The 15,894-nt window shown below is 39.8% G+C and overlaps 2 protein-coding genes across 9 annotated transcripts in view; one reads left to right on the forward strand and one right to left on the reverse strand.

Annotated features, from left to right (window-relative positions):
• The window catches only part of LOC106586123 (TRAF3-interacting protein 1), a 38,765-nt gene extending 34,117 nt beyond the window's left edge, over positions 1–4,648 (reverse strand). For 4 of the 8 annotated variants that reach the window (XR_001324133.2, XM_045707589.1, XM_014173004.2 and 1 more), the window contains exons 1-2: positions 4,370–4,647; positions 265–333 (exon numbers count right to left, since the gene is read on the reverse strand). Coding sequence is in view for 7 of the 8 variants with exons in the window: in XM_045707589.1 (XP_045563545.1) it covers positions 265–333; positions 4,370–4,492 (192 nt within the window). In the remaining variant the exon portion in view is untranslated. Of the gene's footprint in view, positions 1–264; positions 334–4,369 lie in introns of all 8 variants that reach the window. The other 4 variants (XM_045707590.1, XM_014173005.2, XM_014173008.2 and 1 more) reach the window with 3 other exon arrangements.
• Positions 4,649–6,064: 1,416 nt separating this feature from the next.
• LOC106586124 (anterior gradient protein 3) lies at positions 6,065–12,189 on the forward strand. Its single transcript, XM_014173009.2, has 8 exons — positions 6,065–6,162; positions 7,191–7,301; positions 7,682–7,745; positions 8,354–8,406; positions 10,725–10,801; positions 11,011–11,074; positions 11,423–11,506; positions 11,987–12,189. Exons 2-8 carry the CDS (start codon positions 7,196–7,198, stop codon positions 12,034–12,036), a joined length of 498 nt encoding a protein of 165 aa, XP_014028484.1. The 5' UTR covers positions 6,065–6,162; positions 7,191–7,195; the 3' UTR covers positions 12,037–12,189.
• Positions 12,190–15,894: the final 3,705 nt, after the last annotated feature.

Below are 15,894 nucleotides of genomic sequence, written 5' to 3' on the forward strand. Positions count from 1 at the left end.
CAGAAGACGGAAACATCACAATTTTGGCATAATATATGAACGAACTGTTCTGGTTGGGAAGCACGTGGACACGTTAAGAGCTAGGCTATGTATCATTTATTTTATAATGACTATGAAATAGACAATAACTCATTAGATCTGTCACAGTGCAGTATAACAATTAGGTCAAAGCAACATATTCATAGGCAGGGGGCCTACAAGATTTCAGTCTGTTCTGGTGTTTCACAAATTCCTCCAAGTGATCAAATGGAGAAAATGTCTTACCTTTACATTGTCTGACTTCATCTCAGTCTCTGCATAGAGTCCCTTCATGAAGCCAGTGGTCCGGATCACCTATAGGAGAAAAGGTTAGGATACATTGCCAAATGAGGCAGCGGTTAGCCACTATATGGTTGTAATTATCAATGCAGTACAGCATGACTGATTTTAAGGCGAATCATTTTGAGCCTATTTATTGTGGAGCGAAAACCTAATAAATAGTCAATTCAATTATATTCAATACACGCATGCTAAATTCAGTGGTCTGTAATTAACCCTTTGCTTTGCCCCCTTGGTTACTGTTGCAACCTCTGACAACATTTTCACAGAAAGCTCAATTTCCCATTCAACCACTGGAAAGATCCCCTCACAATGATCTCAAACTGTGTTTCTATTAAAACACAGATGACCCCTTGCTAAATCAGGAAACTCCTGGGTATGTTGTGGTGGGCTGTCATAGCCCTCACCCTCCGATCCAACAGGTCCCAGACGCGCTCAATGGGATTGAGATCCGGGCTCTTCGTTGGCCATGCCAGAACACTGACATTCCTGTCTTGCAGGAATTCACACACAGAACAAGCAGTATGGCTGGTGGCATTGTCATGCTGGAGGGTCATGTCAGGATGAGCCTGCAGGAAGGGTACCACATGAGGGAGGAGGATGTCCTCCCTCTAACGCACAGGGTTGAGATTGCCTGCAATGACAACACGCTCAGTCTGATGATGCTGTGACATACTGCCCCAGACCATGACGGACCCTCCACCTCCAAATCGATCCGCTCCAGAGTACAGGCCTCGGTGTAACGCTCATTCCTTTGACGATAAACGCAAATCCGACAATCACCCCTGGTGAGAAAAAAACGTGACTCGTCAGTGAAGAGCACTTTTTGCCAGTCCTGCGAGGACGATCAGCTGTCCGTCCTGTATCCCTGTAGCGTTGACTTAGGCGTCTCACAGTTCGGACATTGCAATTTATTGCCCTGGCCACATCTGCAGTCCTCATGCCTCCTTGCAGCATGCCTAAGACACATTCACGCAGATGAGCTGGGACCCTGGGCATCTTTCTTTTGGTTTTTCAGAGTCAGTAGAAAGACCTCTTTAGCGTCCTAAGTTTTCATAACTGTGACCTTAATTGCCTACCGTCTGTAAGCTGTTAGTGTATTAACGACCGTTCCACAGGTGCATGTTCATTAATTGTTTATGGTTCATTGAACAAGCATGGGAAACAGTGTTTAAACCCTTTACAATGAAGGTCTGTGAAGTTATTGGGATTTTTAGGAATTATCTTTGAAAGACAGGGTCCTGAAAAAGGGACGTTTCTTTTTTTTTGCTGAGTTTACCTAAAAGGGTCCTATAATTCAAAATCAAATAGCTAAAATATCTTTAATGCGATTTAAACATGAGCTTGTCCGAGATGTCGGACTCGACAACAGTTGCTATCCATTGGAGCACTGCGATTGGTGCCCTAAATTCTGAGGTGGGGCTTAGCGAAGGGTCAATTGCATCATCCACGCAAACACACTTATCAAATATGCATGAGCATATACTGAACGGTGAGAAACTTCACTGAAGGAGGAGAGAGAGAGACTACCAATTGAATGGGGTTAAGAGTGTACTCAGCTCTGCTGCTCGTGGGAACAGCAGTGGCCAAAAGCAACTTGAATGACCTATAAGACAGACTTGCTCAGAGAGTGTGTTGTGTCCAGAAGATGGTGTAGTCTTGCGCAGGTGGATCTGTCAGTCTGCTCTGCCTGGATAATCTTTGCTGAGCCTGGTATAGCCTGTGGCACAGACCCAGCCACTGGCAAACCTTCTAGCGAGGAAGCCATTCTCACAGCATCACACCCTATGTTCATACAGTGCCTCCAGAATTAATCATATCCCTTGACTTATTCCACATTTTGACGTGTTACAGCCTGAATTCAAAATTATTTCAATTTGTTTTCTCATCCACCCACACACACACAATACCCCATAATGGCAAAGTGAAAACATGTTTTTAGACATTTTTTTGGGGGGGAAATATAACACAGAAATATGTAATTTACATAAGTATTCACACCCCTAGGTTAATACTTTGTAGAAGCACATTTGACAGCGATTACACCTGGGAGTCTTTCTGGGTAAGTCGCTAAGAGTTTTCCACACCTGGATTGTGCAACATTTGCCCATAATTCTTTTCAAATTTCTTCAAGCTCTGTCAAATTGGTTGTTGATCATTACTCAACAACCATTTTCAGGTCTTGCCTAAAATCTACTTGAAAATCTAAGTCAAAACTGAAACTCGGCCACTCAGGAATATTCAATGTGTTCTTGGTAAGAAACTCAAGTGTAGATTTGGCCTTGAGTTTTAGGATATTGTCCTGCTGAAATGTGAATTAATCTCCCAGTGTCTGGTAGAAAGCAGACAACCTGGATTTCCTCTAGGATTTTGCCTGTGCTTAGCTCCATTCCGTTAATTTTTTTATCCTGAAAAACTCCCCAGTCCTTAACAATTACAAGCATAACCATAACATGATGCAGCCACCACTATGTTTGAAAATGTGGAGAGTGGTACTCCGTAATGTGTTTTATTGGATTTGCCCTAAAAATAACACTTTGTATTCAGGACAAAAAGTGAATTGCTTTGCCACATTTTTAGCATTATTACTTTAGTGCCTTGTTGCAAACCATATGCATGTTTTGGGATATTTTTATTCTGTGCAGGCTTCCTTCTTTTCACTATATCAATTAGGTTAGTATTGTGAAGTAACTACAATGTTGTTGATCCATCCTCTGTTTTCTTATATCACTGCCGCTAAACTCTGTAACTGTTTTAAAGTCCCCATTGGCCTCATGGTGAAATCCCTGAGTGGTTTCATTCCTCTCCGGCAACTGATTTAGGAAGGACGTCTGCATCTTTGTAGTGATCATCCAAAGTGTAATAAATAACTTCACCATGCTGAAAGGGATATTCAATGTCAGATTTGTTTTATTTTTGCCCATCTACCAAAAGGTGCCTTTCTTTGCAAGGCATTGGAAAACCTCTAGTCTTTGTGGTTGAATCTGTGTTAAAAATTCACAGATTGACTCAGAGACATTACAGAAAATTGTATGTGTTCATTCATTCATTCAAAAATCATGTTAAACACTTATTGCAGACAGAGTGAGTCCATGCAATTTATTAAGCAAATGTTTACTCCTGAACATATTTAGGCTTGCCATAACAAAAAGGTTGAATACTTGACTCAAGAACATAAAAAAAGTATAATAATTTATTCCACTTGGAGATTATAGGGTATGGTGTGTAGACCAGTGACAAACTGTAATCCATTTGAAATTCTGGCTGTAAAACAGCAACATTTGGGAAAAGTCTATGGGTGTAAACACTTTCTGAAGGCACCATTTATGAGGGCATGCCCCTGCCTGTCCCATGGCCCTGCCATCATGATACTTGTTATGTCAAGTACAAATTACAATGGATCTCCTTTTTATATTATTTGGGCTATAACAAGCAAGCACCACCCTTCCACAGTGCCATGCCTTCATGTTGCCATCCTAACTAGTTAGTTAGGGAAGACAGACCAATTCCAAACAAGCAATCCAGCTGCATTTAGGGATAAGCTCATTGACCGTCACCGAGAATAGAAGGTTAGGAGGACTCATTTCATAACAGGGATGACAACCTCACAACACTTTGGTGACAAAAATATTTAACTATACCTGCTAGCTAACTAGCTAGTTAACGTTAACTAACGAGTTAACTAGCACAGGGGCAGACATTTAATTTGTTATAGGATAATGTTTTAAACCGTTTCATGAGTAAATAGCCAGCCAATTAGCAAATAATTTCATATTTTTGACATAGATACAGTGAAAAGTCACATTTCCCGGCGCCGCGACTTGGTTTTGTTTACTAAACCAAGCAGACAGGAGCGCCTAGCAACGAAAAACGACGCTGATTTGATAGCTAGCTATTGTTACGTAAATTGGCTAATTATCATGACTCAGTCTCAATGCTGAAAGGTTAGTTGGCTGGTTTTAGCAGGGGATAAATGGTAGCTAGCTATCAAATCCAATCTAACTAGCAAGAACTCTTTGTAGCTAGTAGCCAATGTTAGCTAATCACTCACCTCACTGAATATGTCGTGCAGATACCTAAACGGCGGTTTGCTGAGCAGTTTTTCAGTAAGCGGCGGTTTCTTTATAACTTTCCCTAAAGTGTCTTGGGTCTTTTGGGCCACTGACCCGTTCATGGCAGCTGCTGAAATGACAAATTCCCCAAAGTTATTGATAAAAACAAGACTGTTCTTCAATCAACACTCCTGTCGCTATGTCAATAGCATCCCATCCCACAATGCATCATTAATCTGAAATGCGCTTGTGCTAAATAAGAGATACTGGATGTAATGGCGAGATGCTTGCGTCTCAGCCCTAACAGTGGGGGCGGGACAACTCCGAAATAAAGTGTTTTTTCTCAAAGTTGCCGGGATTTCATGTGCAGTGGCGACCCGTCATTCAGGGCAGGTGTGGCTTTTGAGCCCCACATTTTTAGCAGGCTTGCCTGTTTTGCATGTTATTTTGGCATTAATATGTGTCACGTATCAGTTTGCAAACAATGTAAAATATATATATATATATATATATATATATATATCATTGCGTTAATAAAGCCGCATACAAACATGGTCTCTTTTTAGTTTTCTTGAGTAAGGCAGCTCCAAAATGCAGGTGTTTCAGCCTAACTCAATGCTTTCTGTGGTGGTGGGGCAAGCCAGCAGAAAATACAGTGTTGCGCCGTGATTCGCTCAGTGTTCTGTCACTCATGGGGACACTACGTCACCACCAAGTCTAAGGGTAGACCAAAAAAATTCTATCCCCTTGGGTGCTGCCATAGAGTTATATTAGAAGTGCTGACCCAAAAAGGCTCAAGGTCATTGGCCACAGATAAAATTATATCAAATCACTTTATGTCATGTCAACATCATAGTTTCAAAATCTCAGTGAGCAGTCATCATCATGAATCAATTTGACAATCTACTGGCAAATCCTTTTTAATCCTTGTCATATGAAGAGAAATAATGAAGAGAAATTATAGATAAAATGTATCGGTGCTCATCGGCCATTGGACATAAACATTACACAACAAGTTGGGAATCGCAAATTCAACAATGAGTGGTTTGGAAGGAATCAGTGGCTAACTGCAATCGTTGCAAAGCAATCATTAGCCTGCTATTCAGTGGTGTGGCTGTGTGGTCCCAAGTTTAAGATTAAGGGTCTCTTTTCCTAGTTGAAAATTATAAACATTCAACATTGGCCATGCTGTCAATGAAGCATGATTTGTGACGTGCTCAAAACAACTTAACTAGGAACTGCAATATCTGACTTTAGTGAGTTCAAGACTACTGCGAACTCGGGGAAAACGAACTACGACTGGGAAAATATGTAGGTGTGAAGACTGTGACAAGGCACTGGATTTTCAGTTGTCTTGTTTGCTAAATTAACAAATGAAATAGGCAGTGGCATGGTGTACAGTATATAACCATAGAAGCACTATGACATATGCCTCATTGCAGTCATATTTAGGGCTTATTGGGGATGTGCCTTTCAGGTAATTATTATTGGCAACCCATTCCATGAGAGTGAATGTCATTCCAGCTCATCTCTTCAGTTATATTTGATCAAATATGACTAACCCAGTGCACTGCTTTCTATGAATTCTGATGGTGTTTAAAAGTTCAGGCAAAAATAAAAATGTCCTGTTTGGAACACTGTCAAGTAGAGAGAATATATATATATATTTTGGATAGGCTTGGCTCCCCATACCTGTTTGGTGAGTTCTGTTGTCTATAAAAAGAACTGCAAATCAAAACCAAGTTACTGTCAGCTTGGAGATACTGACACACCTCCTATGCCTGTGCAATAGGTAAGAAATCAAAATTATTGAACATTTCTTAGTGGAAACTTGTAATATTATTGTGTTGACTTGATGCAGCATTTGCATAACCTGGTTGGTGTGAAGGCCTATCTCTGTCAACATTCAATCATGTTAAACCTTCGTTTTACCTTTGCCAATTTGGCCGAAGAAGAAACAGACTGACACCAAAATCAGTTGTTTGAAGTTACGCATACATTAATATGATTTGTGCAAACTCTAAAATACAGTATACTTGTACAGGGTTTTATTTTAGAATTTAAAAATACTAATAGACAAATGACAAATGTCATAATCGAGAACAGGAGTAGTGTGAGGAAACGTGACACACATAACCAAACAGGTTTGGCCTGTTTTACTAAGCATGTACGAATATCTCTACTATTCATTTAGGCACTTGTATTGAAATAGGCCTCCCCCTAAATGGCACAAGGCAGGTGTTTCTTGGAAGGGGTTCCTTTTTATGACACTTGACTTTTATATGGTCAAGGCTAGAGTTATACTGTAGGTTGATACATTGCTATGTTTTCATTTATAAAGCCCTTTTACAAAAAGTCGAACCATACCTAACATCATTACTAAACATTAGACTTACGAGTTACCACACCCGGTCTCAAGGATGGCTAACTTAGAAAATTCCTTTGGTCTCTACTGAGTTTGGTAAATCAGCTTTTAGTTTTCTTGCACCTTATTTGTGGAACGATCTTTAAAATGTTCTTAAATTTGATGTTCTGGTGCCTCTAGGGCAATTCAGAAAGCTGATTGAGGACCTTATTACTCATGAATGTGTTTATTTTTTATGACAGTGTTTTTCTTTCTGCTTGCAATTTGTATTGCTATTTTGATGTGTGCATTTTCTGTAATGTATGTAATTCAGGGCTCATCTGTAAAAGAGACCTTGGTCTCAGTATGACTCCTTGGTCAAATAAAGGTTAACTAAATAAGCAATAAACATTAGTATTACATGTAAGTATTTTTGAACAGTTTGACTAGACTGCCTCCTCTTCTCTCTACCTCAGAACGGATGACAACCATGTATCGCTGGTCTCTCTTTGCATTGCTCTTTGTCACCTGTATGGAAGTTTCCCTACAGAAGAAAACAAGGAAAGGCCCTCAAACTCTCTCAAGAGGTAAGAATTATGTAACAATGTATCCTTGCCCCACCGCTAATGTCTATTTGAGTTTACTACACTCAGAAAAAAAGGGTTCTTCAGCTGTCCCCATAGGAGAACCCTTTTTGGTTCCAGGTAGAACCATTTTGAGTTCCACATAGAACTCAAAATGGAAAGGGTTCTACATAGAACCCAAAAGGGTTCTATCTGGAACCAAAAGGATTCTACCTGGAACAAAAAAATGATTATTCAAAGGGTTCTCCTATGGGGACAGCTGAATAACTCTCTCAGGTTCTAGAAAGCACACTTGTTTCTGAGTTTATGAAAACAGTTCTCCATCCCCATTACATTAACACCAAATCCATTCATTCTGATTTCCATCCTCAATTTTGTCTCAGGATGGGGAGATTACATTACCTGGGTCAAGACCTATGAGGAAGCCCTGATGACAATGAAAGAAAGGTAAAACAAGATTAGACAAAATACACAAGACATCAAATTGCAATTGTGTTGTTTGGTTAGTGGCATATGTTTGACAATTAGAGCAGTCTTTCAAATGTCTGAGAGTGAAACATTTCATTAAAGCTATCTGCTTATGTTACAGCCATATCCTCACAAATAATATATTACAATTGACATTTCAGTCAATTATCAGACGCTTTTATCCAGAGTGACTTACAGTTAGTGCATTCATCTTAAGATAACTAGGTGAGACAATCACATATCACTGCGCCCCATTAATTCAACGTGTCCAATTAAACTAATCAAACTGTAACGGAAATCCTCATATTTATTATATGGTTGCATCCCAAAATGGCACAGGCACCATATTCACTAGACAGTGTACTACTTTTGACCAGGGCGCTATCAAAAGTAGTGCACAGAATAGGAAATAGGTTGCCATTTCGGACACACCCAGCCTATTTGTTTTCTTATCTCCATAATGACACTAGGGACTTAAGTTTGGTACAATCCCAGAGACGTTGTACTTCTCTGTAAGCACATCTAACCACTACTTATTATGCAGTGGAATGTGTTCTTGTTTTGTCTGTGTCCTCATGTTCCCACAGTAAGAAGCCTCTGATGGTCATTCATCACATGGAGGATTGTCCTCATAGTCAAGGTAATACTGCTGTGCTTTCATACTCACACATACAGTACCAGTCAAAACTATGGACACACCTACTCATTCAAGGGTTTTTCTTTATTTTTTAAATTGTAGAATAATAGTGAAGACATCAAAACTATGAAATAATGCATATGGAATCATGTAGTAACCAAAAAAGTGTTAACCTGTTAGGGCTAGGGGGCCGTATTTACACGGCCGGATAAAAAATGTACCCGATTTAATCTGGTTATTACTACTGCCCAGAAACTAGAATATGCATATAATTATTGGCTTTGGATAGAAAACACCCTAAAGTTTCTAAAACTGTTTGAATGGTGTCTGTGAGTATAACAGAACTCATATGGCAGGCAAAAACCTGAGAAGATTCTGTACAGGAAGTGCCCTGTCTGACCATTCCTTGGGCTTCTTGACTCTTTTTATTGAAAACTTAGGATCTTTGCTGTAACGTGACACTTCCTACGGCTCCCATAGGCTTTCAGAACCCGGGAAAAAGCTGAATGATGTAATTCCAGCCCCTGGCTGAAAAACATTAGCGCCTTTCGTAAGTGGTCTATCAGAGGACAATGAGACTGAGGCGCGTGCACGAGGTGACCCCATGTTTTTATTTTCTCTCTCTTTGTACTAAAACACAGATTCCCGGTCGGAATATTATCGCTTTTTTAATGAGAAAAATTGCATAAAAATTGATTTTAAACAGCGGTTGACATGCTTCGAAGTACAGTAATGGAATATTTAGAATTTTTTTGTCACGAAACGTCACCCTTCTTTACCCTTTCGGATAGTGTCTTGAACGCACGAACAAAACGCCGCTATTTGGATATAACTATGGATTATTTTGAACCAAACCAACATTTGTTATTGAAGTAGAAGTCCTGGGAGTGCATTCTGAGGAAGAACAGCAAAGGTAATAACATTTTTCTTATAGTAAATATAACTTTGGTGAGGGCTAAACTTGGTGGGTGTCTAAATAGCTAGCCCTGTGATGCCGGGCTATCTACTTAGAATATTGCAAAATGTGCTTTCACCGAAAAGCTATTTTAAAATCGGACATAGCGAGTGCATAGAGGAGTTCTGTATCTATGATTCTTAAAATAATTGTTATGTTTTTTGTGAACGTTTATCGTGAGTAATTTAGTAAATTCACCGTAAGTTTGCGGGGGGTATGCTAGTTCTGAACGTCACATGCTAATGTAAAAATATGTTTTTTGATATAAATATGAACTTGATTGAACAAAACATGCATGTATTGTATAACATAATGTCCTAAGATTGTCATCTGATGAAGATCATCAAAGGTTAGTGCTGCATTTAGCTGTGGTTTGGGTTTATGTGACATTATATGCTAGCTTGAAGAATGGGTGTCTGATTATTTCTGGCTGGGTACTCTGCTGACATAATCTAATGTTTTGCTTTCATTGTAAAGCCTTTTTGAAATCGGACAGTGTGGTTAGATTAACGAGAGTCTTGTCTTTAAAGTGGTGTAAAATAGTAATATGTTTGATAAATTGAAGTAATAGCATTTGTATGGTATTTGAATAACGCGCCACGGGATTCCACTGGCTGTTACGTAGGTGGGACAAAATCGTCCCACTGGCCCTAGAGAAGTTAATCAAATGGTTTGCGCGTAGTGGGACTATCATTTGTTTTTCAACAGGACATTGACCCAAAACACACCTCCAGGCTGTGTAAGGGCTATTTGACCAAGAAGGAGAGTGATGGAGTGCATCCACAATCACCTGACCTCAACCAAATTGAGATGATTTGGAATGAGTTGGACCGCAGAGTCAAGGAAAAGCACCCAACAAGTGTTCAGCATATGTGGAAACTCCTTCAAGACTGTTGGAAAAGCATTTCTCATGAAGCTGGTTGAGAGAATGCCAAGAGTGTGCAAAGCTGTCATTAAGGCAAAGGGTGAACACTGTGAAGAATCTCAAATATAAAATATATTTTGATTTCTTTAACACTTTTTTGGTTACTAAATGTTTCCATATGTGTTATTTCATAGTTTTGATGTCTGAACTATTATTCTACAATGTAGAAAATAGTAAAAATAAAGAAAAACCCTTGAATGACTAGGTGCGTCCAAACTTTTGACTGGTACTGTACTTCATCTAACCAAAGGGCCCAACCAAGGTCTTTGTTGCCTTACAGTTAGTCTCGTTGTACCAACATTTCTTTAGACATTATCATTTGTAAAGGCTTGTATGACAAAAGAATAGCAATACATACAAATTCTACTATTAGGATAAAGTGTGTTGAAGTTAAAGGTGAGGTTTTCACTGACTATCATTCTGTCACACTTCCTTCCACAGCTCTGAAGAAGGCGTTTGCTGTTGATAAAACCGTACAGAAAATGGCCCAAAAGGATTTTGTTATGCTCAATTTGATTGTAATTGATTACATTTTTTTTAATTCAACATACACTCATTGGAAGCAATGAAATTATATGGTTGTAACCATATCCCAATCACATATTGTACATTGTATTATGCATTTCATTATTTCATCACTTGGAGGTAAATGTTCGAATTTAGATGCTAAATAGATGATTGTTGATTAGAGATGTATATTTTGATGTCCTTTGGATTTCTTTTTCAGCATGAGACTACAGACACTAATCTGGCAGCAGATGGCAACTACGTCCCAAGAATCATGTTTGTTGGTGGGTCTCTTCTTCTACCATGCCAACTCACTTAGGAAATAAATCACCACTTATTCTGAATCCCCAACACATCACTCAGGTCCAAAGCTTGCTGTGAGATCTTTGATGTAACTGTATTCAGTGCCTCGCATACATTTATTTTAATCAGTAGCGATTTGCCTAAGAACCACTAAATAACTTACAGTACATGTGGGTCTTGATCAAGGGATCAATGTAATTTATGGGTCGTCATAGTGTTAGAAATTGAATAGTATGAATAAAGCATTACAATCTAGTTATACCTACATAATGATGTATTATGTTTTGAAGCTTTGGCAAAGTCCTCCAAAATATCTCTCCCCCCCACAGATCCATCCATGACCGTGCGTTTAGACCTTGTTGGGAAGTACAGTAATCGCCTGTACACCTACGAGCCGAGCGACATCCCACACTGTGAGTGTGCCTCTTCTTCCCTAATGAGGTCCTATGAGAGTCAGATATCCTTCTGTTACTTGGTTCTACTCTTTCTTCCTTCACCTAATTCACTAACTAGTTGAGAGGAGAGAGTTGGGAGATACAACCAATAAAGCATTGAGATTGTTTAAGGACAATTCTTAGAGGGAGAGAAGGTGGGTGGGTAAAGGGGTGGATGAATACTTTATAAAGGTTTTACTTGCTCAAATGAAAAGCTGAAAAGTGAAAGAAGGATTATTATTAGTCAGAAATTAAGCAAATGATTACTCTAATTGCTCAAAGTGTAAAATAATTAATCGTTTGGTCCACTACTATCAGAACAACATAAAGCAAGGTTGGGCAATTTAAATTCAGTCAATTCCTGAATTGAATTCCAATTATCTTCCTGACATGAAATGGAATTTACCACTTCCCTGGTAAACAGATTCTTACCCAAGCTTCTTGTCCCTCTCTCCATAGTGGCCAAGAACATGAAAAAAGCCAAGCTTCTACTGAAAACTGAACTGTGACCTCACAGCCTTATAAACTGTACCAATAAGCCACTGGGCCCTTCCCTGTCCTGGGATCAAGAGCAACAACCAGAGTGGTTCACTGAGTCTTGGACATTCATATGTTTACACAAAATGTATACAATAGATGATCAATAAAGATGAATGACAGTGTGCAGTGTACTGAATTTGTTGATGTTCATTTGCTTTTGACTCCAAAGCTAAAACAGACAAAATATATACATTTAACGTTATATGGACATTCTCTGGGAGGGTTGTTGACATGACTTAATTGTTGCAGAATGCAAAGAATACAAACATATTCAAATATGAATTTAATAGATTGAAGACTTATCTGCTCAGTGCTTAATAGATTTACAATGAGGGCATGGACAGTGATGCATTTTTTCTTTTGGCTCTGTACTCCATGAGGTGAATGAATCGTGAATAAGGATGAGTGCGAAAGTTACAGATGCACAAATATCATACCACCAAGACATGCTGACCTCTCACCATTACAATCACATGGGAGGTTAGCATTTTGGGGGGAATATGATATTTGTGTGTCTAACTTTCTCACTAATCATTATTCATGATTAATTCAGTATTATCTGTAATCATGGTAGCATCCACATTAATGTTGAAGTGTTTAAAAACATATTATATTCTTATTTGCAATAAAAGTGACTCCAAAATGACACAATACATTATTTACCATTCACAAGCTTGATGCAGTCCATTAATCACATAATTTCCTGTTGAATGCGGAATGAGGCAGCGCTCGGTTTCTTGTTTTGGAAGTGTCTGAAAGTGTTCTATTGGAAAAGTTTGGTTACTAGCTAGATACCTTTTGATTTTGGATCCTGCTGCACCGTTGGCATCAGATGCTGGGACCGCTGCGGTCTGTTCGCGGATCATTCCGTCCGAGGGTTAGCTGTCTATAAAGCAAGCAGGGTTTCCTTGAGGGCTTGAATGCAGCCTGAGATTGAGTTAGCCCTTGTGGCTTTGAGCGCGGATTTTCCCAGGCTTGTGGCTGTCTAGATCCCAACTGTTTGTTGGTGTTCCCATCTTCCCTGTGACCTGCCCTGTCTGGAATTGTGGGGAGTAACAGCGTAGCCTACGTTGCTACCATGACAAAGACCAAAGCCGGTGGGAGTACTGTTGAGGACAGTGGTGTCACTATCGCAGTTATACAAGCAGTTGTTACAACAAGAAAATAGCTTCAACTGTTGTGTCCAAATACTGGTGAAGTAAACTAATTTAAAAAATGGACGACCTGACCAGAGAGGTCCAGGACCTGAAGAACAGTTTGCAGTTCTCCCAGGGTCCGCTCGATGAGTTTAAACAGGAAAACGGCAAGAAGACAATCTGTAAATCATTAAGAGAGGACATTAGTTCTGTATGTGAATCCATGATAACAATGACAAAGAAATCAGATTATCTTGAGGGACAATCAAGGCGGAACAACATTGTTGTAGACGGAATTGCAGAATCTCCACATGAGCCATGGATGTAGGACAAAGTGAGGGAAATGATCTTGGAAAACTGTAAATTGAGATTGAGTTGAAACGCGCCCAAAATACTGGAAAACCCACCACCGGCCCACGTGACAGGCCCAGGCCGATAGTTGTCAAGTTCCTGAGGTTCAAGGACAAGGTAGTGGTTCTGGAATGAGCCAAGAACTTGAGGGGAACATACATCTTCCTCATTGAGGACTATCCTGAAGCTGTGCGCCAGAAGAGAAAATAACTTATCCCGGCCATGAAAGCTGCCAGAGCACGTGGGGACATTGCTTACATTCGAATGACTGTCTCATTGTTCACCCTCCCTCCGAAAAGCCTGGAAGAGATGAGAGAGCCAAGCCTATGGGTTCGTAGCTTTAACCCCGCAACACACACACTTACACACACCAACTGATGAATGGACGGCTAAATGTATGTTTTTGTTTCTCTTGCTTTGTTCGCTTTCGGAAGGGATGACTGGAAGGGATGAGAGCACCAGCTGTTCCGGATGACTGTCTGATCACTGTCTTCGTAGCCGATGTCAGCAAGACCTTTAAACAGGTCAACATTCACAAGGCCGCGGGGCCAGACGGATTACTAGGACATGTACTCAGAGCGTGCCCAGACCAAATGGCAAGTGTCTTCACTGACATTTTCAACCTCAACCGAAGTCTGTAATACCTACATGTTTCAAACAGACCCCCATAGTCCCTGTGCCCAAGAAAGCGAAGGTAACCTGCCTAAATTACTACCGCCCCGTAGCACTCACGTCGATAGCCATGAAGTGATTTGAATGGCTGGTGATGGCTCACATCTACACCATCATCCAGGAAACCCTAGAACCACTCCGATTCAAATACAAACCCAACAGATCCACAGATGATGCAATCTCAATCGCACTCCACACTGCCCTTTCCCACCTGTACAAAAGGAGCACCTATGTGAGAATGCTGTTCATTGACTACAGCTCAGTGTTCAACACCATAGTGCCCACAAAGCTAATTACTAAGCTAAGGACTCTGGGACTAAACACCTCCCTCTACAACTGGATCCTGGACTTTCTGACGGGCCACCCCCAGGTGGTAAGGGTAGGCAACAACACATCTGCCACGCTGATCCTCAATACGGGGGCCCCTCAGGGATGCGTGCTTAGTCCCCTCCTGTACGCCCTGTTCACCCATAACTGCGTGGCCAAGCAGGACTCTAACACCTTCATTAAGTTGGCCTGATCACCGACAATGATGAGACAGCCTATAGGGAAGAAGTCAGAGACATGGCAGTGTGTACATACCAGTTGAGGTATAGCATGTTTTAACCACTCCTTTGTAAATGGTAGATTATCAGACACTCAACAAGGTCTGATTTCATTATTACTGAAACAGGATACAAGTGGGAAATATAAAGATCCAGTCCATTTAAAAAATTGTATGCCCCTTACATTTCAGTGTTGTGATGAAAAAAATGTAGCAAAATGTATACCGCATAGAATTAAAAAGGTATTGTCGGACATTATTCATTCTAATAAGACAGGTTTTTTACATGGACGATACATTGGAGATAATATAAGGCAAGTACTGGAAACAATAGAACACTATGAAAAATCTGGGAAACCAGGCCTGCTACTCATAGCTGACTTTGAAAAGGCTTTTGATAAAGTATGACTGAAGTTTATATATAAATGCCTGGTACATTTCAATTTTGGAGAAAATGGGTTAAAATCATGTATAGTAACTCCAGGTGTAAAACAGTAAATAATGGCTACTTCTCAGAAAGTTTTAAACTGTCAAGAGGAGTAAAATAAGGTTGTCCACTATCGGCATATCTATTTATTATAGTCCTCAAAATGTTAACTATTAATATCAGATCCAACAATAATATGAAGGGATTAAAAATACAGGGCTTAAAACAAAGGTGTAATTGTACGCTGATGATTCATGTTTTCTTTTAAATCCACAACTTGGATCCCTCCACAGCCTCATAGAGGACCTAGATAATTTTTCTAACCTCTCTGGATTACAACCAGTGTACTATATTAGGTATTGGATCATGAAAAAAAAAATACTTTTACATTACCATGTAGTTTACCAATAAAATGGTCTGATGGTGATGTGGATATACTCGGTATACATATCCTGAAATAAATAAATGATCTCACACCAATAAATTTGAATAGAAAGTTAATGTCACATCATGATCTGTTTCACCTGTCCTTGTGATTGTCTCCACCCCCTCCAGGTGTCGCTTATTTTCCCCAGTGTATTTATCCCTGTGTCTCCTGACTCTCTGAGCCAGTTTGTCTTGTATGTTCAAGTCAACCAGAGTGTTTTTTCCCGTGCTCCTACTTTTCTATTTTCTTCTACTAGTTCCCCCGGTTTTG

This window comes from Salmo salar, chromosome ssa25, assembly GCF_905237065.1.
Source record: "Salmo salar chromosome ssa25, Ssal_v3.1, whole genome shotgun sequence".
Classification (NCBI taxonomy): domain Eukaryota; kingdom Metazoa; phylum Chordata; class Actinopteri; order Salmoniformes; family Salmonidae; genus Salmo; species Salmo salar.